At 39.4% G+C, this 26,700-nt stretch overlaps 1 protein-coding gene across 11 annotated transcripts in view; it reads right to left on the bottom strand.

Annotated features, from left to right (window-relative positions):
* The window catches only part of USP6NL (USP6 N-terminal like), a 129,598-nt gene that overhangs the window by 44,913 nt on the left and 57,985 nt on the right, over positions 1-26,700 (bottom strand). For all 11 annotated transcript variants that reach the window (XM_075081623.1, XM_075081616.1, XM_075081622.1 and 8 more), the window contains 2 exons: positions 25,163-25,245; positions 4,656-4,695 (listed from right to left, as the gene is read on the bottom strand). In XM_075081623.1, coding sequence (XP_074937724.1) covers positions 4,656-4,695; positions 25,163-25,245 — 123 coding nt within the window. The remainder of the gene's footprint in view (positions 1-4,655; positions 4,696-25,162; positions 25,246-26,700) is intronic.

The raw sequence follows: 26,700 nt of genomic DNA, 5'->3' as shown, positions 1-26,700 counted from the left end.
AACTGAAAGAGGGTAGATTTAGATTAGATATTAGGAAGAAATTCTTCACTATGAGGCTGGAGAGGCACTAGCACAGGTTGCCCAAAGAAGCTGTGGATGCCCCCTCCCTGAAAGTGTTTGAGGTCAGGTTGGACGGGTCTTTGAGCAACGTGGTCTAGTCGAAGGTCTCCCTGACCAAGGGGGGGCGGGGTGGAACTACATGGGCTTTAAGGTCCCTTCCAACCCAAACAATTCTACAATTCTGTGAATGTTAAAAAAGCACAAAGTACATGAACAAAACCGAGTGCGTGCAAGAGCACCAGTGCAGTAGCAGAAGTGTGACAAATTCTGGATATTAAAAGCCTTGCTAAAATTCTCACCCTTGGCTTGGTACATTTTTACCTAAATGGTCCTATATCTCAACATCACTGATTTCTTCTGAAGGTAAGATCTACTTTCTTAAATTATATTACTGGCAAGAATATTTCAGTAACAAAGTAATAAAATGAGAATTCAACATAAGACAAACCCTATCTTCTCAAATAAATAGTTATATCAAGTAGTATAACATATAACATAATAAATATGTTAATTCAGTGCATTATTTATACTATATGCAGCTTTAAAAGCTTAAAACAACCCTACTACTTTAAAAATTGCCATTCTGCCTAGGAAAACCTTGCTACAGTTGCCACCAATTTCTTCAATTTGGGAACCAAACAAGCACTTAGAATTTACTATTTTAGTCCCTGGAATTTCAAGGCACTTCGGCTCTTCACAACCAAAAATCTGTATTTTGTTGGCTCCAATTATAAGATTTTTTGTCCGTATTTTCACAGTCCAGTTTTACATACTGTAAAGTTGGCACAGTGTCTCTGATTATATTGCAAAGTTAAAAAAAATTAAAAACACACTTAATAGTTAATGACACTATTTCAACTTCCATAATGTTTTGGACCTGAGGATCAACACTGGAAAAGCTAAAGCAGAAAAATACATGTGTGTGGCTATTGCTTCCTCTTCAAAGAGAAATATAAACAAATACTAAGGTGTTTTGTAACAGACAGCCCATCTACCTCCAACTTCAAATCCAGAGCTTAATAAAGACAGGAAGGATATTCTCTTTCATTTGGTTAGTGATGCAATCCGGTAACAATGTAAGAGTTTAATTTCAGAAGCTCTGCAGGATACTGAAAACTTATTAATACTTTCATTAACTGCATCTGAAATGTTGGGGGAAAATATAAGAGAAAATTATTACTTATTGTCTCAATAGAATTCTAATTTTACTTCTAGCTTTTACTCATCAGAATTTGTGCATTCTTTCTTGGCTATCAGTGCAACAAAATGGGCAAAAGACTTCTTTAACCCAGAAGCCCAAAGCCTTACACATGCAGAAGCATGACTTGATGACGGTTTAGGTCCACACCAACCATGATTCAGTCCATAAAGTGTCCTGGAAATAAGTCGGTTTTGTTCTTTTAAGTTATTTTTATTTGAATCCAACCGACGTAAGCCTGACATAAGTATAAGAAAGATATGGGGAAAGAAGTGCCTCTACTCTCTCAACCTTAACTTATTCAACTATTCTTGTTGCAATCAACTGCCCACATTCTTGTTCTGGTTTCATGCTGTATTTTGTAATACCTCAATCACTTGCCTTTTTTTATTATTTTTAATTATTTAAAACACCTTCTTAGGAGTTAAGCTAGTGGGGACTGTAGAAAAACTACTGCTTGCCATGTTTCATAGGTGTCACAACATTGTTTCTTATTCTCCTCTACACTTGCAACATCTTTAAGAAACAAACATTTTTAACATCTCTAAAGCAGATGTTCTCTAGGCATAGTTTAGATTACAGGAATAACATTGCTATTGAGTCAGGAAAGGTCTCTGCCCTCAACAGGTTGTTCAGGTAATTGGTAAGAAAAATAAAAAACTATCTGCTCCCACAGTCTTTTTGTCTTGTATGTTTGATCTACTTTCAAGATTTTTGGTCTTTTGAGCCAGAAACTCACTTCAACTGTATGTTTTTTCAAGCTTTTATGTCTTACGTGTCAATTTATCCCAACTCTCAAGTGATGCTACTGTAGTCGAAACAGCAATTATTTCTGCATTCAGTTGTTGAAAACTTTTAGCTATTTTGTTCCCATCCTGAATTATGTTCACTTTCATGTCTAACAGATGCAACACTGAAAACATGGGTAGATCTGACACAGTTCATTGCAGAGTCGATGGATGCTGCTGCCGCTCTTTCAGGCAGGCTCCATGTAGTTACCACCACAAAAAAAAAAAATCCATTTATCTGTCTTCTGAGCACATTTTACACTTTGAAGTATTTTTGCCATTGGGAATAACAGAATCCCCAACTGAAGCAGAGGTGGTTTCTTACTCTTGTGTCAGTAAATAATACACTACTAAAAGCAAAAAAGCATGAAGTTAAGCTGGCAAGCATCCATCTTTGTGCAGCACTCTACCTTCCTGGAGACCAAGTGTGCTAGGGCTGAGGCTTAAAGTAATGCTTTACCAGAAGCCTCAGACAAAACCAGAGCTCACTGAACAGTTCCCTGGAGAATTTATAATCAAGTAAACCAAAGACAAAACCGAACAAACTGACAATGACTTAGAAAGCATTCCACAGCACTTCAAAAACAGACAGACAAACTGCAGATTTCCTGCGGTCCTCTGTCCTCTCTTCTCTTCTAGATTATCTTTCCTCCCCTATTTTTATCTCAGATGTGCCGTATGATTCATCTGAAGGTTAGGCAGTTCATAACGTATGACAATGATTCAATGTATTTAAGCCACCAAATGCCCAGCAAGGTAATGAAACATCGAAATTACTCTGCATTCACAGTAATAATGCCTGTTCTAAAAGTATTATGTACATTAATATACACACACAGCAAACCCAGCTTAAGCTTTATGGGAATGTATATGAAGAAGAGAATGTCTATGAATCTACATGAACAAGAGTCAAAAGTCCCAAGGATATACAACCCTTTACATAAGTTGCAAACTAAATGAAAGCATGACTTCGGAATATTTAAATTCACAAGTAAGGCAAAAGTAAAGCATAAATGGTCTGCCAAATAAGTGACTTTAAAAGATACAGCACAGAAAGCTTTTAGTGCTAGCCTACATGAACATGACACATTAATTATCCTATGAATGGCATCTTGAAAATTGCAAAGATTCAAATGCTGCTGACAGAAGACTGATAATCCTCAAACCAGCAGAGGTCAGGATATCATCAGGAGTATAACCAAGAGCCTAATACAGACACATTACTGCATGACTATAAAAAGACACTAGATTTGCAATTTAACATTGATTCAATAAATACAGTTTCTATGCTGACATTTTGTCTGAGACAGCATGAATACAATATAGGACAAAGAACTGAAACACTATTTTTCCCCAATAATTTAAGGCTAACTATGAAGCCACAGTGAATCAGAGCTTCAAAACACATATACCACAATAATTTCAAACTGTCTATTATTTTTGCTCATAGACTCACCGCCCTAATGTGTCCATCTGATGGAAATGAAATTATATATGCACTCACTGTTATTAAATGTAATGCAACATGGCAGGAAAATGTAACTATTGCAGGCTGTGTATGCAGAAATACACATGAACCAATGCAAAACAAAAAAGAAGGGAACTTTTGAGTCCCTTATGAGAAGTTCTTCTTACTAGCCCAATACTGAAGCTCAAAATAATTAGTTTTTAGAAAGACTGCTGCTCTTAACACTTGGGGAACTGAGCTGCCTTAGAACAAATCATTCTGTTCCTCTTCCATGCATTCTACTGATTTGTGCAGCCAAGCAGTTTAACTTTAAACTTATAGCTTTAAATATTTATCCTGAGGTTTCTGATGATACAGAAGATAAATATGGACAAACAAGAAGGATCTGATCTGGTCTTGGAGGTAACAACGGGCCTGACAGACCAAGGGGGAAGACCAAAAGTATCTAGGCCCAGACAAACAGAAATTCAGTTCCCAACAATTTTAATAAAAGCTTTGCATGATCCCAGAACATCAGTTCTCACACTTCTCCTCTAGTACCCTCCAGCAGCAGAAGGATTTTTGGACTAAGGCCTGTACCAGCTGCTGACAGGTCTTGCATGACCAGAATACACTTGGCTCGCCAACTGAACATTACAAGGTGGGTCATCACGTTTCAGTGGCAGTCAGGATATTTGTCACCATGTACCAAATTAGAAAAACACACTACACTCCTCAGGGGGTGGCAATGTACACCTCAGCATCAAAGCCACCACCTCACTTGGACAATCCATCCACCCAGCACAGCTGATGACAGCTCATGACACAGAGACAATAGCTCTCGCTCTTTCAGGGCAGAGCCAGGTGTGACATCTTAAGTAGCTCCATTTCCTTTACTGGGTCATATAATGGGTGAGGAAAACTCATGTCTCATTGCAGTAAGTAAATGTAAGAATGCAAGGGCCCCAAGGGATCTGTGGTTGAGTGAACATGGCCTCAAGGACTTCAGTCCTTCTGGGACTTAGAACTTATTTCTTTGGGAATGCAAGTCACTAAAATGCTTCATCTCCTCATTTCACAAAGATTTATATTGAGAGACTTGTAAATTGGTAAATGTTTACTTCCTAGCCAAAAAACGTGAACTTCAGGACACTGGACTTACCTTTTCTATTGCTGCATCATGGACAGGAAGCTCCTCTGGACTGAAAACAAAGACAAAGTTCATGTTACTCTTGGTTACTGATGGCACAAAATCATTTCTGTATAGGTTCTTACACGTAATCATTTAGAGTAGCTAGATGTTGTAACAAGTAAACAAGAACTCTGAACTTTAGAGAACTAAGACAATGACACACAGGAACCCTTGGAATTTATTTTTTAAACACAGTAAAACTCAATATTTTAAGTACAGAACTAGAATTATTTCAATCTTAAACCTTCTAAATCAAAGTAGTTGCACAGCTTCAAAAGACAAGGACTTAACAGAAAGGGGTTTTTTCTTTAGTAAAAGCACCCTGTGCTGTATTACTGAACTGAAACCTACATGAATTTTTGTTTTATTAGACCATACTACTCTTAGCTGAAATACCCCTATAAAAGGTTTTCTTCCTTTACTACTTGTGTGCTGTGAAAGGCAGTGAGACTTCACTTGTCTGAGGAAAGTTAACTTCCATTTTCTCAAAACTCAGCAAAACTCACTCTGAGTAATAGGGAGGAAATAGCAAAAAAAAACAACAAAAAAAATCAGTTTATTACTAGGTTTCTAATTAATATTAAAAAATACACTCATTTCACTTAGCCTAACTCTAAATAGGCAGGTTACGAATTGAAAGCTTGAAAAGCAGCCTTTGAACAGATACATTTTCAGATTTTATATTATTTTAGTTTCGTTCTGAGTGCTCTGACTTCTCTTTTTCTTATCAAAGAAACTTGTGTTTTTCTTATCAAAAGTAACTGGACCACTTTGATGCCCAAGGAGCCTGCCTTATCCACAGCTTCTGAGAACACAACAGCTCATCTGTAAGTAGCAAGGCTCCCTTTTTCTGCTCTGTAGATCAGGTAAATAACCCACCCAACAAAACCCTGTTTAAAAGGGACTAAAAAGCAGGCATTATGTGAAATCCTTTTTAAAAAGAAAAAATTTCCTACTGAGTCTTGATATTATGAAAAAATTCTACCCACACGATTGCAGCTTTCCTTAGCGATGGCATTAAAACCCAGTATTTTAGATCTGTATCAAACCTGTAAAAGGCTTTAATTATATTTTATCTCATTTATTTCATTTAAAAGATGCAGTTTCAGTTTTATATGTTATATTTGAATAAAGAAATCCATTTTAATTACTTCATCTAATAGAAAAGCTTGCTCCAATCAACACCTTTTCAGAGACTACACACACAAGTCAAGGTTTCCAGTAAACAGCCTAGAAACTAATTTAAAAACCAAGAGTGTTTTCTTTGAACAGCACTGCAAAAAGCATAATCCATTCATTTAGAAGTGCTTTCCGAGTATCTGAAAATTCTCTTGAAGATCAAAACTCAAGAAAACCCCTGATGAACATCTGTCTAACGCACTAGAAATAGCCTATATTCACTGATATCTGAGGTTGTAAACACTATAAAACTCGTAGTATAGCACACAATCCTATAAAACTAAATTAACAAACTGAAAGCAAGCCCTTTGTATGCCAAATATCACCTCCAAATTAAATTTATTTGAACAGAAGTCAAAAAAATAAGCAAAGGGGAAGAAAAAGACAATTTACTAATCTGCTTGGGGTTTTTTGTTGTTTTGTTTGGTTTTAAGAACAAAGATTGGTAAGCCTTCTGAACATCACTTAAAATTTTCAACTCTTTCACGACTTCTCTCCCCATGCTGAACCACCTCCTCAGTTGCAGGCACTGTCTACCTCCTCCAAAAGCATCAGCCTCACACAGCAGCCGCATTCTTTGTGGCCCTACAATATCACACCAGCTGCACGCACAAGAGACTCGTCTTCCCCCAGAGCCTCCAGCAGTGTGCAAGACACCGATCTGATGGCTCCACGTCCCCACACAGGACACGGCTACACAACTGGTACCGCTTGACAGTTTATCTTCACATTTACTAATCTGGCGTGAAAGAGTCACACAAAAGATTAATCAAATCTCATTTTCTCACAAAGTAAAGATGACTTACAATGATTTATTAAGGAATTGTTCTTTGCTAATTTTGCGAGTTCCCATCAATGTACAAATGAAAGGCATAGCTGGATCGACTGAGCAATGAAGGAAGGCTCTTTTGTCCTGGGAAGCAGACACTGTACTCCCTCACTAAATTAATCCAGCAGCATACTTATGACCACATTCCTCATTACTTCTTTAGCTGTACAGCTATGCACTAATACGACATACCTACACAATTTAAGAACTGAAATTCCACAGGAGCACATTAAGCCAGCCCAATGTTTTTATTCCCTGAGATGCTACTGGCAGTTGAGCACCAGGAAAAGAGCCCAGAAGCTGAGCGAATTGCCCTGGGCTGCTGAGTAACTCACTGGACTGGAACGCAAGAGTTCCTGGAGATCTTCCTCTCACTTAACTAATTTGCACTAACTACACCCACGTACTCACATAATATTCAAATTTATCCTGCAAGGACTGAGAGAAAGGTGTCGTGGGCAAACTCTCTCAAGCCCCTAATGATATTTTATGTAAATAGATTTTCATTTAGGTAGGGTATGTAATTTTTATGCAGAAGCACCTTATAGTTGTTTTTTGGTGTTTGCTTTTTTTTTTTTTAGGATTAGGTGGGCTCAGACTCAAAATCAGTTAATGTCTATTAATCAGTGTAACTTTATTGTACCTTCTTTTTCTTTACAGTGATGAATCTTCCCCTTCCTTCCCCAGTCTATCCAACCTAATAAGGTATAACAATATTTCTTTTAGTGTTCAATCTTCTCCCACCATCCACAGCCTATTTAAACTATTTTCATGGTTTTATCTGTGTACTTCACCAAGTAATAACATGAAGTAGTAAACAATATTAACGTAATATAGCCACGTCCTGCCCTAAGATGACTGCTTTCCTTCAATAGCTCAAGTAATATTCATTATGGGGAATTCTTCTCATACAAAGAAGAACAGGACTGATTAACATAATTAGCTTGGAAACAAAATACTTGATATCTAAATGAGGAGTCAGAGACAGCTTTTAACTGAATCCATGTAAATAAGGTCTCACTTAGCAGAAATGAAATCTTAACACATGCTTTTGTCCACAATACAGCAAGATCCAAAGTAAATTCACCTGTTTAAATCAGACAGGAATCAAGACTCATTACACTTAGTACATGCCTTTGCCCCAGGCATAAAGACTACAGCCTCCCACCAGCAGGCTGGGTAGCCTGCATCTCAACCCAACAGCGGCTCAAGGACCCTGGATGTTGCTGTCAAGCAGCTCTAGGGTTACAGCATTGAAGAGAAAGCTGTGAAGATGTTGTCTCCAGGATTGGGAGCTGTAAAACACTGGGACCAAATCCTAACTCCAACATGGAGCAGGGTCCACACGAAGGTGTGCTACGTTTCCTACTAGAAGGCTCCTCAAACACATTTCACTGGGAGGAAATACTAGACTCCAGGGTTTGACTGGAACTCAGGACCTCCACCCGTGGTCCCCACTGGTGGTGATCTGCAGCACCGGCCCAAAGTCTCCTTCCTACCTTTCAGTCTGGATTATTACCACCTTCTGGTGAGGATTATAAAGCCTAGAAGTTCAATCAACAGGATTTCATTTTGGAGAACAAGGACTTGACTGAAAATGCTTTATTAGCTTATAACCAATGACTGGATTTCATATCTTTAAATCCACCACAATGGCTAACATGTGTTTTCATTACTTTTTCAAGATAACTTAAGAGAAATAGCAATCTTAAATGCATAAATATCTCACACTTCAGAACATGAAACGTGCAGATCTATGGGTCTGACCATTAAGCTGTGCTGTAATTAGCCTCCTCAAGTAACAGTGGTAGTTTAAATAAATCCGAAGGTCTCAGACTTAACAAGCTTACAGTCACCTACCCACTGCTGCTGTTCAAATCAGTCTTCTTTAAAGAGCACTTTGATACATTTGTTCAATATAAACACAAGGGAAGGCTTTCTCTTATTACTCACTCATCAGATACATTCTTTTCCTACATTTGAATTTAAATCCAAATATGCTCCCTGCTGGGTCAAATCACAGCATTTTCCTTCTTCTAGTTTGGCTTACATAAAATTTCAGAAATGTAAAGGCTCCTTTGTCACTTGCAGCTTCAGTTAAGGATGGAAGATGTTTAGTGCAATAATCAGCAGCCTTGATAGGTTGATAACCCCAGAACTGTAAGTTTCTGTCAATTTAATTCTCCACAGTCCCAAGCTATATAAACCCTGACACTCATTTTTTAATTAGGAAAAAAAAAAAGTGGCAAAGAATGACCATAATACAGTAAAAGTCTTTACCACAAAGCTTACTTGCCCTAAGAACCATTATGTTCAAAATTTCTTTGTAAGCTGTATTTTCATTTCTCATAACTTCTATTTCAAAACACAACACTTGCTTAAAAACCCTCTACTTGCTGTAGTCCTTCTTACCCCAGGGAGAATTAGCCACTGCACTGTGAAGAACTTTGGGATCCTTCATCCCTAGGAGGAAGAAGTCAGGCAGAGCAGCCACGAGACCCGCATGGATGAGCAAAGAGCTTCCAGAGAAACTCAAATGGAAGAAGGACGTTCACAGTATGCAGAAAAAGGGACTGGCCACTTGGGAGGAATATAGGAATGTTGGCAGGGTGTGCAGAGATGTGACGAGGAAGGCCAAGGCCCACTTGGAATTAAATCTGACAAGGCACGTCAAAGATAACAAGAAGGGCTTCTTTAAACACATCAGCAGTAAAAGGAAGACTGGCGATACAGTGGGCCCACTGCTGGATGAGGAAGGGGCCCTGGCGGCGCAGGATGCAGAGAAGGCACAGTTACTGAATGCCGCCTTTGCCTCGGTCTTTACTGCTAAGGCTGGCCCTCAGGCATCTCAGCCCCCAGAGGTGAGAGGAGAATATCTAGGGAAAGGAAGACTTACCACCAGTTGAGAAGGATTGGGTCAGAGATCACCTATGCAAATGGGATCCTCACAAATCCATGGGCCCCGATGGGATGCACCCTCGAGTGCTGAGGGAGCTGGCAGATGTTCTTGCTGAGCCACTCTCCACCATCTTTGAAAGGTCATGGAGGACAGGAGGACAGCAAATGTCACTCCAATCTTCAAAAAGGGCAAGAAGGAGGACCTGGGGAACTATAGGCCAGTCAGCCTCACCTCCATTCCTGGAAAGGTGATGGAGCAGTTCATCCTGGATGTCATCCCCAGGCATGCAGAGGACAAGAAGGTTATCAGACGTAGTCAACATGGATTCACCAAAGGGAGATCGCACTGACCAACCTGACACCCTTCTATGATGGTGTGACTGGCTGGGTCAATGAAGGGAGAGCAGCGGATGTTGTCTATCTCGACTTCAGTAAGGCATTCAACACTGTCTCCCATAGCATCCTCATGGGCAAGCTAAGGAAGTGTGCGTTGGATGAGAGGACAGTGAGGTGGACTGAGAACTGGCTCAACAACAGAACTCAGAGGGTTGCAATCAACGGGGTAGAGTCTGGTTGGAGGCCCATAACTAGTGGTGTTCCCCAGGGGTCTGTGCTGGGGCCAGTCCTGTTCAACTTATTCATCAATGACATGGACAAAGGGACAGAGCGTAACCTCAGGAACTTCACTGATGATACCAAGCTGGGAGGAGCGGCTGATACACCAGAAGGCTGTGCTGCCATCCAGCGAGACCTGGACAGGCTGGAGAGCTGGGCCCAGGGGAACCTCATGAAATTCAACAAGAGCAAGTACAAGGTCCTGCCCCGGGGAGGAACAACCCCTGCACCGGTACAGGTTGGGGGCTGATGTACCAGAAAGCAGCTTCGCTAAGGCGGCCCTGGGATTGCTGGTGGGCAGCAAGGTGACCCTGAGCCAGCAACGTGCCCTTGTGGCCAAAAAGGCCAAGGGTATCCTAGGCTGCATTAACAGAAGTGTGGCCAGCAGGACGAGGGAAGTTATCCTCCCCCTCTGCTCTGCCCTAGTGAGGCCACATCTGCAGTGCTGAGTCCAGTTTTGAGGCCCCCAGTTTAAGGAAGACATGGAACTTCTTGAGCAAGTCCAGTGGCGAGCTACCAGGATGATCAGGGGACTGAAGCATCTCCCTTATGAGGAAAGGCTGAGAGACCTGGGTTTGTTCAACCTGGAGGAGAGAAGACTGAGGGGGGATCTCATCAATACCTAAAAAATTCTAAAGGGTGGGTGTCAGGACGATGGGACTAGATTCTTTTCAGTAGTGCCCAATGACAGGCCAAGGGGCAATGGGCACAAGGTGAAACACGGGAAGTTCCACCTAAACATGAGGACAAACCCCTTTGTTGTGCAGGTGCCAGAGCAGGGGCACAGGCTGCCCAGAGAGGCTGTGGGGTCCCTTCCCTGGAGACATTCACACCCTGCCTGGACACGGTCCTGTGCCCCCTGCTCTGGGTGTGCCTACTCAAGCAGGGGGTTGGACAAGGTGATCTCCAGAGGTCCCTTCCAAACCCTATTGTTCTGTGAATTATTTTGAATGATCTCTTAAAAAAAAAAAAGTGAGTCATCTGTATTGTTTTGAAACATCTATGATCAAGGAACATGTGACTGAAACATCCACAAAAGCATAAAAATTAAAAGCAAAAGTGTCATGAAATAAATTTATGGAGTGATCATGCACAGGTAAGATATGAGAAGGAAGGGAAGAATTCATCTGAAAGATATCTGAACAAGGAAAGCTTTAGTATAAATGGAGTTGTTTTGCTGTACAATGTAGAACTCAGGCTGTTGAGTAACAAATCACAATGATACTTTAGTACTCAAATATATTATCAAAAAGTAAATCTTCCCAAGCATGAACAGTTTTAGGCTGTGTCATTTACCAGAAGTGAGCTGTAGGAGCCTATAGTAGCTGTACTAGACAAAAAATTAGTATCTTCACACTAGAAACCAATTATACAACACCACACACATGGACTAGGTGTTCTCTTAGGTCTGCCTCCCCTTCAGCTTCTGAATCAGGGCACGTAAAACTGTCAAAGCAACACACACCATTATGGATAGTTACAACAGTGCTTTGCAACAAAACACCTTATTTTATATATAGACATACTGTTTCCAGGTAGCTTTTATTGCCTCATGTCATAACACATACATACTGATCTTTGTTCTAAAGTTAGCTGGCAAGTGCTTCACAATCATCTTATAGAAGGGAAGACGAATAATACTGTGTCATTCAGAGGACATACAACATTGTTACTTCTAATATCTATTTTCATGTCTGCATTATGTCACAGGATGGGCTACAAAGTAAACTGTTTTCTGAAGTCAACTGAAAAAGTCATTAACCATTACAAGTAAAAATAAAACAATATTTCAATGTCTTGCCTTTCTTTAGACCTACGATTAAGCTATTCTGCTCTCTAAAGCACAAACCTAAAGCACAACTTAGTGTTGAATTCAGATCCTTTAGTCCAAACGAGTTAATTTTCAGAAGAATTTTGATCAGGAATTTTTGTTTTAATCTTCCAACCTTTGAATGGAATTTACAGGCAATTAGTGACATTTTCAAAACCAATAATACACGGAAAAGATTTCCAAAAATATTAAGGAGAAAGCAAGAATGTGTTTTTTTTTAAACTAAGTGATGCATTTTCCCCAAGAGAAAATTCTATGAATCACTTCCTTCTTTCCATTACACATTTTGTTTATATAGCTCACAAATTTTGATTGTGTGTGTCCATCAAAATATTTGGAGCTCTGCTACTGTAATCACCCACTCTGAATCTTCACTGAATAACCTCTGCACAGTATGGGGTGGTGACTACAGTACATTAAAAGCAGCTTTCACAAGTTTTGTTAAAGTCCATAAGCAAGCCAAAGCAATTAACATATGGGATAAGCCAATGTGATATTCCAAAATATAATTATCAGAAAATACGCTGCAAGAAAGAATTTAATGCTGGCAAAAGATTGGATCACATGTGATTTTGTGACTAGGTTTTAATTATAATTATTTGTGGATTCTGTGGATGTTGCTGCCAATATATACAGCACAGTGCCATGAACATGTAGCTCCTGTCCTGAAAGTCTCAAGTAATGTGCACTCTCAAAGAGAAGATGAAAATCAAAAGATGTATCAAATTCAATTAAATCTCAAAGTGGTGACTTTTTAGCAAAGTCCTTTCCTGCTTGGGAGAAGACAACTTCACTGTAAAGTTTTTATTGCCAATATAAAAAAAAATATTGAGAAATTAACAGAAAAAAAGATACCTGTATTTTCACTGCCAAATGCTAAAATATACGCTTTCTTGTGTCCTTAGTAAAAGACGTGTTCTGTATGCAGACTTTGAAGCTTTCCTAGCTTCAAAATCAGAAAACCTTTGAGAAAATCTATAATCTGCATAATTGAGCACAGCAGCATTTCTAGTGATTTCTGATGTCACTTTAATTGAACATAAACAAACACTGAGGTTAAAAACGTCTTCTCAGAACCACATTCCAAGTGTTTTTAAAACAAGTTTAAAGAAAGAAAAATTTGCCTAAGCTACCTTCAAATTCTCAGAAGCTAAAAGAGAAAGGAAAGGGAATTAATCTCTTTGTCTTGCTTCTGATTTACATTTTTTATATAAATGTCTAACACATCTAGGACTTCTTCCTTAAGCTTATATAGCTATATATTGCTTTTAAGTACTGCTTGAAGGTTAGTTACTGTAAAGATCACTTACAGTATATATTAATAGTGATCCAGGACTTACATGTTGGCAGCTTCATCTGTATTAAAATTCATGTGCTATGCAAAGTGTCCAACCTAAATTAACTAAGATGGTAGTGTTCCAGCACAACATATTTGTTCACTGCTGAAGCTCAATGCTTTATGTACCTATGCTTGCTTCTTTTATGAAACAATCTTCTACAGTCTAAACTTCCATTTTGGTGGCTCTTTCACTTGGGTCAAGAGTAGCAGCAGCTTTGCACTTCTAAAAGCTGTTGCAATAGCACTCTTCATAGTCGGTGCCAGTGAAGCACTCTGGCCATTCCCTATATCCAGTTACTTTAATCTTCTACAAATGTTAAATATAGTAGGAAGTACATCTGGTAATAACGATTATGTTAAATCCTTCCATTTTAGGGCTTAAGCAGTAACTCAAAACCAGTGCGTATTGCTTTATGTACGTTATATAAATTAAATCATGTATTACCGTATTCCATCATTTGTTCAGTTCTGCTACCTAATAGCTCTTTCATAAAAGGAAGTAGTCCATGAATTCCTAGTACACAGTGTGTGATCTTTTATTCCAATCAAGTAGCAGCAGCTGTTAACAAAACCACACTATTTGTCCTTAGTTGGCAGAATTATCCTATAGCTTACTTTTGTGTTTGCAATCAAATCTGCAGGACTGCATTCACCTCATTTCTTTCTGTACCTGCAGAGGATTGTTGAAGTGACAGCCTGGACTAACTCAGCTGAAAAAGTGGATTTAAAATTCAAATTTTAATTCCAGTCCTAAGAATAAGCTAAAGAAATGGGCACAACTGCAACACAGTTTTAGGAAAAAAAGTTCTGTACCATTCTGAAATATACCAAATGATAACAGAACATTCATTCCTTCCATGGGAAGAACCTGTGTGAAGGGAGAGCAGTAGAAGAACCATATGCGAGATCATCATGATAAACACAAAAGGGAAGACTTTAAAAAAAATCAAAACCCCTTTCAAATGATTCTTAAAAATCAAAAATTTAATTAAGATGAACAAAACTGAATTAAAGGGAAGAACGTCTTAAATACTTTTGCAAAGGAACTCAAGTATACTGGTACATTCTAGACATGTAGATATTAAAAAAATGATTGCAACTAAGAGAGCACAGAACACAGGCAAAGCTGCTTATTTGCCAACGGAAGCCAAAATTTACTGGACAACCAAACATGGCTGGAAGAGATATACCTAAAATCCTACTTCTCTCCTTTTGTGGCTATAAAGACCAGCCCAGGAGGCAGGTTCTTCAATAGTTGTCTGAGTTACAGGTGGTTGGCAGCTTGTCTTCAAACAGGTCTAAAATAGGTGAGTGCAAGCTTTGCTTAAAATTAGTTGATTCTGGGTTGAAATAGCCTCTTTCACTTCATGATATTCTAAAGCAAGCCTGTCTTGGACAGTGACCTAGACAAGACCAGAAGTAAGGCACTTCCTCCTTCTCCTGGTGAAGTTCTACCACCAAGAACACAAGTGGCGTGTGAACGCTGTAAGATCCAGTATGATTGTGATCATCTGGGAGAGAAAGTCAGGTTCCTCTCGCTTCTGCTAGGACAATTTTCATGGAACAGGTTTTGAATAAACGAACACTGTTGCCATCAGGCTGGCAAAAAAGTCCTGGTTCAATAGCACATGTGAGGAAAAGAGAACAACGAAAGCACTGAAGAGTTCTTCATAGCAATGTAAACGCATTCTAAAGTAGTATTTTGGATGACATGCTATTGCAAAATAAGACATCAATTCAGGAAAGCAATCACTGCAAATTGCCATACACATCTCGTGCTTTTAGAAATAAGTTCACATGCACCAAGGCAAACAAAAGGATCACAACAGAACTGCCGCCACAACTGGACACAAATGCAGAAATCAAAGTTCATTGTCCACCATGGAAGCAGAGCTCTAGAAGAGTCAGAATGGATAACAACTAAGTAAAATTTACAGCAAGTTCAATTCACTCTTCCACTGTGAGTAATTTTAAAATAAAACTGCCTATTTACCTTGGCCTCTGAAAGTTCTGTCTGAAATTTAGCCCCATCACTCCATCGCTGCATAATAAGGAGAGATTAATTTCAACTTATCAGGAGTTCCATAACTGATAAATAGTGAAATTTGTAAAACCTCTTCATTAGTGTTTATTATCACTGCTGTGTTTTCAAACCGGGCTTTGTCTTACAGAAATGCAATAAAAACATTCTTTTAGAAGTAGTTCCCTGTGAACATATGCAAGAAAAAATGGTATCGAACGCTAGGAAGATTGACCTAAAAAAAAAAAAGCATCCGGATCTCAATTACTAACATAAGAAATCTTCAATTTCTCTCCTAAGTAAAAAGAATATCCTCAGTGTACGCTAGGGCAAAAAGGAAAGAATGTTAAATACACCTGAAATTTGTGGGGGGTTTTAACAGCAGTTCCTCTGTACGTTGATTAGCAACACATATTTCAGAGCAAAATCAGTCCAGGGAAGCGTGTCACATACTAGAGGGCAGAATCCATTGCACACAGCACAAGACTACAGTGGAGTTTCATAGGAAATCTTTATAATGCCACATGAAAAATTCCACACAGTCAAAATGAGGTATATTCACATATTTAGTAAAAAAGGGAATTAATAGAACCACAACTCTTCTCTAATATCCAAGAACTCAATTTTACCTTTTTTTTTTTTTTAAATAAAGATTTGTCTTTGGCAGCTGAAAGAGACTGAACTTAGCACACTTTCTTCCCAAGGGAGGGAGGAGTTAAGCCACCCTCCTGACAAGCAGGTCTGACCCTGTCTCACAAAGCTGAGAAAAAACAGGAGAGGGAAATGGCAGCAAGTCCCTAATGAATGACAATATACAAAATGCAGTAAGATTTACATTCATAATTGAACTGTTAAGAATCAACATTGCTCTTTTAGCACATCACTGTACCACTTAACGCGTTTGGCAATACTTATTGTGCCTAAACAATTAAGGCTAGTGGCTGTGTGTCACTATGACCAGCAACTTTACAACTCTCCTAGTAACCTTAGCGCTCTTTCCTTAAGCTTTGATGTCCAGATTTTTCTACCAAAATTTTGAAATTAAAGTTATATTAAAACTCCTATTTAATACTTCTTTGATTATCACCAAATTCCAGCCACCCGGCTTCTTTCTTTGATTTTTATTACCCAAAACTTTTGGCATCACAGTGTAACTTCTTTTGCTGACAAGAACATTCAGACACCAGTCCTTACATCTCTTTTCTGGAGAGATTTCACCTGTATACCTACTCAAATCAGCAGGGTTAGCTGCATAAGTGACTGCTCTTGGACACGTGCTTCAACAGGCACCTCGCAGAAAGTAGTAAGGAACATATGAAGAACATTTTAGAGATAGGGACTATTTTCCAGCAAGGCTACACGTAAATTACCAAGAAACAGAATGAGAGAGAATAATCAGTTGCTTATCATATTGTTACCTATTAAAAAGCTACAGGCAAAATAAGAATACTGGGGGCGGGGGGGGGGGGGGGGGGAATCAATAGCTTAATTTAGAGACATTTAACAGAGCATCTCACAATTCTTTGCTCTCCATTTCTTTGCTCCCCAGCTCATTTTTGCAGCATGCTGCAGAAATGCATTACAGAGCTAATAAAAATGCAACACATTTTTTTAAAGAGTAAAGTTTGATGGAGAAGAGCAGGTAGGCCTCTATCTTAGCAAAAGGAAGAATAATGAACTCTGCTATTTGAAGAGCGCCTCTGGCAATGCAGTAATCTCCATCATTAGCAAACTATTCTAAAAGCATGTTCACTGCTTTAATAGACTCATGGGATCAAGAATAAGAGTATGAGTCAGACTCTCAGCTACTGTAAATTGGTACAATTCCATCACAATCAGCACAGAACTGCTGTAAGAGCAGTACAAGAACCTAAGCGGAATTTTTAAGAGCGCTTCATGAATGGCAGGGGGACACCACACCTGTATTTTCTACCATTAGTACTTTTATTGCACATTTTTTCCTTCACTAGGAAAAAACCCCCAACCAGCCAACCGAAAAAACAAACCCACCAAAAACCAAACAACCAAAAGCAGCCTTGCAGAATAAACTTCCAACCTGCCCAACCTCACTACGCCACTGCTCCCTGGATATTTATCAGCATAACAGCATCTGCTACACTGCACGTTCATCCCCAGTTTCCATTTATTGAACTGCATTAAAAGAAAAACATGTTTAAGCCGAATCACACTAGTCAGACCACAAAACCTGATATTGGTTATTGCTAGAAGATAATAACTATTAATATAATTTAACAGAGACCTTGATCATAACAAGACCTGAAAAGAATTCATATTGTGCAGGTTGGAGACAAAGTCCGTAAAATAATTGGTGCATTTTTTAATTTATGTCATTGCAGCTTATCATTTTCACAGCTCGTTATTGAAAGTTAACAGGACAATTCTGCTGATGGCATTCATCAGCCAACGATGGAAAGAAACAAGTTCTTCAAAAAGTTGCAGTAAATAAATTGTAGTTTCTTCTGTTATTTCTATGTTGTACCTATTAAGACCTGAACAATTATAATGCTTTCCACAATATATTAGTCAGCGTATATTAGTCATACTCTGTGTTTCCCAATGTAGAGTAGTAAAATTTGGCCTTGAGCTGTACCTGCCCTGAATTCCAAAAAGCAATGTTCTTTTCTTCTTACTTAGAAAAGCACAACTATGGTCTTAAAAAGTTTTATTACAAAAGAAAACTGAATGCCTCCGTCACAGCTGGGTGATGTACAGAGATAGATAAATGAAAGCATCAAATGAGAACATCCATGCACCCAAGTACAGCTAAGAAAAGACTAGATAATATAAATGCTAACTGCTAACTAAAAAGGAAATGTGCAGATTTTTTTATTTTTTAAATATCTTTTGCTCAGTCACTCTCTGATGAAGGACTGAAATCGCTAGTTCCAACAGATACCAAACAAATGATCCTGGGTGACATCTCACGCTTGAGAGGGAACGTCGTTCAGTGAGTTAGAGATTTCAGTACGAAGGAGCGCAGAACCTGGCAGCATTTTGAACAGGGGCGTATTGGTGTGGAGACCTAAGCAAAGGAAGGTGCCTTCTGGCTGTTCAGGTTTGCTCAAATTCTAGTTTTCTGTGCCATCTCAGGAAGACTGAGGCCACTTTGCTTATCCGGCTCTCTGACTTGTGGCCTGGTCCTGAAAGGCCTGAAAGAGGACGGGCTCTTTAAACATGAAATCGGTGTTGGCCTTTAGAGTTGCAAAACGCTGCTTTCAGCTTTTACCCTACTTTAGGAGCTCATACAAAGTTTAGGCTGTTTTGCAAACCCCATCAGCCAATGCTCTTGCGACCATTCAACCTTAACATTATACAGGGTAGGGAGGAAGGGGAAGGAATTAAGTTATTTTGTCCTCATAGCCAGCTGGAGAGTTTTGCAAAAAATAAATACCAGGGAACACTGACAAAAATATATGCTTAAATATGTGCTCCAATGATCTCCAGTTAAAGCTTAAAATCTTATTTATTTACAAAACATTGACTGTCGTTTGGATTTGTTGCTTTAAGACCAACAATAATTTTTTAAGTATAAAATTCATTCATATAATTGCCATTTCTAAATAGACGATGTAACATAGATGATATTATTTAAACTGTAGGTTTAAGAAAAAATTAAATATATTTAAAATGTTCCTAGGAGTAGTAGAGGATTTGCTACCGCCCCAAGAACAACATTAATTCTAGTAGCTTCTTTAACCATCCCAAAGCAGTAACAAATCACAAAAGAATTCACAGAGGGGGAAGGGGGAAATCCCAGGTCCCAAGGCATTACTGGAATGCCTGGCTGCAAGACACTCAGAAATTCCTTTAGGTTTCCTCCCTGAAGCTATTCCCTTATCAATGACTGCTACTAGAAAAACTGCAAACAGAAACTTTACCTGGCAGATACTTCTGTGAAAGAACAGTCCACAGTGAAAAAGATTAAGAGCATTTACTTTAAAATTTTGCCAGGCTCCAAGATAAGACAGAAAGGAGCTGCTTTCTTTTGTGAGGTGCAGGCTGTTTGGAGTTTTTTTTTTTCCCTGGGGTAGGGGTTTTATTTTTGTTCTCTATTTGTTTGGTTTGTGTGGGTTTTTTGGCGGGTTGGGTGGGGTTTTTTTGTTTTGGTGTGGTTTTTTTTTTGTGAATTACGTAATTCTGGTGCTTGTGTGCATATGTGTGTGTATTCTGAGCATTAAATGAGAACTTTTTATTAAATCCGGAGGAAAAAAAAAGTGAGGTAGCTTGGCACAACACTGACCAAGAAGACACAGCATATCCAAGAAGCAGGGGCAGGAGGAACAAAAACCTTATTTTTTTTATTAATACCAAACACATTCCATTTTTTTCCTGAAAGTTTCTTATGACTATCTGTGAAAAGAGCTGAGGCATTTCTCCCATTCCTAAAATACTTGATTGAAAAAGTCGAACATTATAGACTAAAGCTTATCTGAACCTACGGTGGTCCCCCAAGATGGTCACCTAGACTTACATCAACTTACAGGTATAGAACAAACCGTCACATACAATCACATACAATTCCAACAATGTTTCCTAGAAAAGAATATTTGATCTTATCAAAACACTGATAGACTCTATATACAAACATTGGTGCTAGATTTCCTGGAGGAAAAAACATTCCTTTTAAAAATGAATGGTATTTTTCCACATCAGCCTTAATGCCCAGCCTTCCCACACCACAGTCAGGAATCCTGCGAAATCAGGAGTCCAGCAGGATTTTTACTGGAGAACGTACAGAATAAGGACCACGTCTGAAGTTTTTTGTGTGAGGTTGTTGTTGCCTTTTTTTTAAATATATTTTTAGGATTATAGGTAACCACATGCACCTGTAGAAATATACTGGTCTGTCCTCTCAAGACTCTTGCGTTCATGACCAAGATATGCTCCCTGACATGGGCTGCTCCCAGAAAAACTTTATATAAATGAAGAGCAAAGTTTTAACAGGCACTACTCCAAGACTTTAAGATGACCAACAGTACTTGATAAAAAACTGGTCTATATCCATGAATTCCATTAGCATTGTTAATCTTAAGACTGTATGAAATGGTATTAAGATGAACCAATGCTACTTAACCTTTCTTGCATTGCTTTGCAAATGGAGTTAAACGTAAGAGGGTTGGAAATACTGCACTGGGAAGCATGAACAGCTGTCAGCTGGGTCCAGGTGGCACACAGGCAGCATAAACTCAGCTACGAGAAGGCACATCAGTGTCTGAATCACAGCTCCCTCAGAGCTGACATGTGCCCCTAGAGTCATTTGAGACCTCTGGACTCTGAACTGGCCTTTTCCCCTCAGATAACAGTGAACTGAAAGCATCTCTCTCCAAATACATCCTCAATCTTCCAGAACGAAGCAAACACACTGTCGGGTTGTACAACAATCTAGTGACCACAGTCACATTTGCAATGTTCTCTTACCAACATGCCCAGAAAACACTGGCTCCCTTGGCCAACATCTCGGTTACCTTCTTCACAAGTTGAGTTTCCATCACTTGACTTGTACCCAGCATGGCAGTTACGTTCAGTAGCCAGGGGTAGGGGCTGCAGGGGTGACTGGCGTGAGAGGGGGCCACGACCTGCCCTGTGCCACTCACAGCTGCCCCAGGCAGCTCTGAATCCGCTGTAACAAAGCCATCATGTGCCAAAACTTCAGTCGGTTGGAGGTCACCTGGACAGGGTGCTGGGCCATCTTGTTTAGACTGTGCTGTTCCCAGAAAGGTTGGACTAGATGATCCCTGAGGTCCCTTCCAACCTGGGATTCTGTGAACCTGCAATCCCCATACTAAAAACATTTTTAAAAGCATGGCAGCTGCTAGAGGCATGAGAAATGGAAGAGACATGGGGAGAAGCAGAAGAGACACATGGAAGGAGATGTCGGGGAGATGGCCAGAGACGCACTCTCAGAAGGAGGCACGTCATGCCAGGGGAAGGATGTCTCTGAGGGGACTGCAGCCTGTGGGTGACCCACACTGGGGTAGCAGAAAATTAGTAAGATACAAGGAGCAGCAGACAAAAACAAGTAAGAAACCAAGAGCGGCAGAAAGAAGCCATTGCATACAGGACCCCGACCACAGGCACTGCCTGTCACCTCGCCAAAGGATCCAGGGAGAGCCAAGGGTAACCCACGGCAAAAAACAAGGGAAGTTTGTCCTGGGAGCAGAAGGAAGAGAGGTGTTTCCTCTAGGTGCTCATTAAAGTTTTATGTTTTGGGGTCCCCTCCAATATCCAAACCAGCAATCAGAATGTTGTGTTGTTTTGCAATAAATTAAATTATGTTAAAAAATCCTCAAGTTAAGACTATTTTGCCAGCAACACCGTATGGCTTAAATAAATCATGATGACTCCCACTTCCTTACAGCCTTGCAACAACAGTAATTGGTAAGGTCAAGTTTTCCACATTTTAGCCAATAATGAGATTTTAACTCTTTCTGGTTTGTGCATGTCTCTCATATACAATTTAGAAGCTACTCTACTGAAAACATACCCGTTACAATTCAGTCAGTCCCACCAAAAATACTGCTTATAGGTGTACTTTGGTACAATCTGGTCTTAAACATCTCAAGAGACAGAACCCTTCGGCTCCCCACAGCGTTATTTTGCAGCTTAGCTTGTTTGCTGGAAACCATCTTCTCATATCCAGCATCTCTCTAAAACTTCCCTTTATTCATTTCAAACAAGTCTTGTTATTATAATGCTTTAGTACTTCTCACTGAACTGACTTTCTTGATCCCTAAATTCATTAGGTATTAACTCAGCTTTTTTGGTTTATGGTCAAAATAGCTATTTTAATAAACTGCCCACACCAATTTCCTTTTAATATCCAAAGTCAACTAGATCTTCTATATTCATTTGCAGAATTGTAAAATAAAAAACCAGTACTACAGCAAACAAATTAAATTGTGTTCTTAAGGCAACAGCTATTAAAAAGTTAAGACAGTGCTAGGCAAAGATGGTCCTAAGTACTGTAAACAATAACCACCTACAACAACAACTAGAATTTGACCAAAGCTGCCCAACAGATATTTCAACTGTGGGTCTTAAATGAAGGTTAGCCTTAAGGTGAGATATTTCACCTGAAAGGAAGTGTCATATCTATTTCCAGTAGGAAGACAAGAGGAGTGTGTCTTCAGGATCCCTAAGCTTACTAATTCCCAGTTTGACACACAAATAAGGACACTGGAACACCAGAAGAATCACAGATCTAGACCAAAACTACTCTTTGAAAGTTTCCAGTCTTTACTTCCTGCCATCATCTTCTTGGTGGCAAGTTACACAGGCAGCTTGCGTGCTTCATCCCACCTGCCCTATCAGCAACCAGCTGAACTTTGAATGCACCTTCACAAAGCCAAGGAAAGCTGCAGGCGGGACACAGCCAAGGAGAAAAGGAAGTTTATAAACGACCGATAGTAATCGGGGCCTATTGTACTTGAGCAGACAAGCTCTAATTTTCCGTCAGGTTCCCCACATCCACCCTCCTGATACAAAAGACATTTTTCAGCTACTTAAGTGTATTAAGATGTCAGTGTAAACAAGATTACAAATCATTGCGGATCTCAGCTTAGAGTATGATAAATTTAATACTGTCCCCAGGGCTTCAGTTTTCAATGCGCATCAGCCTGTTTGGTTAATTCACACTGTAAATGCCTGGTATACGGGTCATGGGGAATTAGGGGTCTTATGGACGATAACCATTACGGCAACTGTTTGAGGCTTCTGGTACTGCTTAGTTTCAATTCCTTGTAGGAATAGGTGTTTCTTTCAGAAACAGTAGATTGCACAGGCTCAGTATTGCAGTATACATGAACCCAGACCGTAGTTAAAATCTACAGTACATTAAAATCTATAGTGCAATATAAATTGCCTTTTCAGGGAATGACAGTTGATATGCATATCCTAATTATATTTCTGCTATTAGGAGAGATTTTATTTCTCAGGAAAATAAAAACGTCATTTGCAATGAATTTGCTTTAAAGAACCATAAAGCAGTCTTGACAGCACTCTCAGGTGAAATCTGCCTTATAACGAGACATCATTAGCAGCATATAAGCAAAAAATATCACACAATTAGTGAAAAGACAGAGAACCTACTTACATAGTTAATTTGTGCAGCACTCGTGTTACAAATTTTTCAGATTTTATCCCTTGAAGTTGACTACGCAGAGAATAAATTCTGTAGAGACTGCATTGGTGACTAATGACATTACTAGAAAGGAAGTATGGCCTAATGACTAAGGTCCATCTACCCTACCACGTTCCAAGAATGATTGCAGTGTGATGTGAGGGTGCCCACAGTAGCTTTAAGTTACAGCTACAGCAGCATGGAAACTGGTACATGGTGATTTGCCAAGCAGCTCCTCCATAACTGCATCTCAAATATACTACTCCACTGGAACCATGAAATCCAGGACTCCTGAAAACTGACTGCAGCAGCAACTCTAACAGTCTTTCATGCCTAGCATATAAAAAGGCAAATACTACAACACAAGTAACAGGAAAAGTTCAGGAGTTCATAAGTATGCCAAAATCAAGAATCCACTTGCAAATCTGAAGGCGTGTGATTCAACTCCCATTGAAGTCAGCGGTGAACTTAGCAGGGGCTTCAATTACTTTTGCACAAAAAATAATTCTGACATCCTCCATTAAGAATGCCTACAACTGCAGCTACAATACCAGACACGTGGTGTTGCAGCTGTAGTTTACCAACACAAAGACCTCTCTGTGTAAAATAGAACTGTTCGGAGGTCATATCCAAATTATCTCACCCTGATGAAGCAAAAGCAGTCTACAGGTAGATCACATCTTTAACCGACAGCTTATAAAAACAATGACATTACAAAATAGAAGAGAGGGGGGAAAAAATCCCATAAAACAAAAACACACAGACCCCTCCTCCCCCCCAATACTACAGAAGTACGTAGTTATTACAATAAGTTTTCCACTCATCATTGATTTCTCCGGCTTTTAATTGCACTTCACATATTCAAACATAAATGTCAAACACAAGGAATGGTGGAGAGTCTTAACTGGATTTATCAGAAGTAGTACGTCAGCTTGTGTTCGGCTTCTGCAGGTTGGATATTTATATCTGGCAACCACAAAAGTCCGAATAGAATTTAATACTCATCTTTTAATTGCCAAAAAAACAGAGATTATTTATTACAAAGGAGTTACCTATAGGGTAATTGGATCTGGATTCTGGCATTTTCTGACTAATGATGCAACATTAGGTCCCAAATCGGCAGAGACTTCAGTATGGTTACTAAATACATGAAGTTACACGAGATTTGTTTTTGTGGGATGCACCGTTGTTCATACACAGCCATTAAGTAACCTTAAATGTACTGGGATTTTCTTTAAAGATCAACATCACAACAAAATTTTGAAAAATCCTTCCAAGAACTTCAAGTTTGTTTATATGTAACACAATTACTTAAACCCAAAATTTATGTGCAATTTAATTCAGCTTGAAATATATTTTTGTAGACTATCAATTTTCATTCCCAAATAAAATACAAAAATATCTCACTGCCTACAAAGGATTAAGTTATAACTAAAAAACAGCTAGAAATTGAATTGAAAAGCACAGTGAAAGATTACCCAAAACTTACACAGCAAACACTTTCCAGAAGATCTATTAAAAGGCATAATACTTTCACCAAATAGGCTATACAATAAAAAGCACAAATAGTACTAGTAGTACAGTAAAAAGTCTTAATCTTATTTTCTTTTCAAGCTTGCTACTTACTGTAGAAACCCAAATCTATCTGTGACTTTGTAAAGATGATAGTCAGCATCTTCCCATGGTTCAATCTGCGCACCCTCCCGTCCCTAAAGGAAAGAATAAAAGACGACAGCCAAATTAAGTTTTATGACACAATAAGCTAAGACACAGAAGACAGGATCAACTACCTAAAGCACAATCTTTGTGACACACTGGTAGCAGGGTAGAGGAGGGGGAGGAAAACACTAGTCCTGAACTGACCAACCAAGCACACCTCTCCCAGCCCCTGCAAACAGTATTTTCATCACAGGAAACCTCTTTTGGTGACTGCTATACACAGAATAAATTTGAACCACTGATTTCAACCACAGACTCATAATAATCTCACATCTGTTGTTTATCTCCACAATAGTCCATCAAGGTCACCGCACAATGCCTTCTACTCATTTTATGTCCATAATCCATCTTTCCTGAACCATCACCTGACAACAAGCACATACTGTGGACAGTCTCAAGCTAACCTCCACACTGACTTCCAGCAGGTGTGAAACAACGTAACGCTGAGTTTCACTCAACGAAGCACTCATTCACGTTCCTCTCTTCTACTCCAACTGACAATTTTTGTCAGACTTGCAGAAATTTAAGTATATTTCAGCTATATATTCTTCCAGTATGTGCTATGCACAGGTTACTGGGTGTGAAGAGAGAAGCCACTACTCAGAACACAAATCACGTGCATATTTTTTCCTTATTAAAAAAACCACAGCCACTTACTTGTACACTGTGCAAACCACCACTAAGTCTAGCACATAAAAGGTTTTGTGAACCCTACAAACAAGTCTGTTGCTTAGTACTCCAATGACACTTACACAGTCCTTAAGTGTTACAAAAATATGTGAATACTGTGTAGGCATGTCTAGGCATACTCTGTGCCAGGCTTTTACTTGACAAGTGATTCAAGAGGGAAAAAAAAAAAAAAGGTATTTCTTCAATTCCTCACAGCAGTGATAGAATCATAGAATCATTTAAGTTAGGAAAGACCTAAATTAAGATCACTGAGTCCAGTAGCAAACCCAGCACTGCCAAGTCCACCACTAAACCATGTCCCTCAGCACCACATCCACATGTCTTTTAAATATCTCGAGGGATGGTGACTCCACCACTTCCCTGGGCAGCCTGTTCCAGTGCTTGGCAACCCTCGCAGTAAAGAAATTTTTCCTAACATCCAAACCAAACCTCCCCTGATGCAGCTTGAGGCCATCTCCTCTCATCCTATCGCTTGTTACTTGGGAGAAGAGACCAACCCCCACCAGAGAGCGATAAGGGCTCCCCTCAGCCTCCTCTTCTCCAGGTTAAACAACCCCAGCTCCCTCAGCTGCTTCTAATGAGACTTGTTCTCCAGACCCTTCACCAGTTTCATTGCCCTTCTCTGGACACGCTCCAGCACGTCAATGTACTTCTTGTACTGAGGGGCCCAAAACTGAACACTGTATTCGAGGTGCTGCCTCACCAGTGCCAAGTACAGAGGGACAAGTACAGCACAATCTGACTAACAATGGAGT

The sequence above is a fragment of the Phalacrocorax aristotelis genome, chromosome 1 (genome assembly GCF_949628215.1).
Source record: "Phalacrocorax aristotelis chromosome 1, bGulAri2.1, whole genome shotgun sequence".
NCBI classification, from domain to species: Eukaryota; Metazoa; Chordata; class Aves; order Suliformes; family Phalacrocoracidae; genus Phalacrocorax; species Phalacrocorax aristotelis.
The sequence above is the reverse complement of the archived record's forward strand: the minus strand, read 5'-3'. Positions and strand labels throughout refer to the sequence as shown.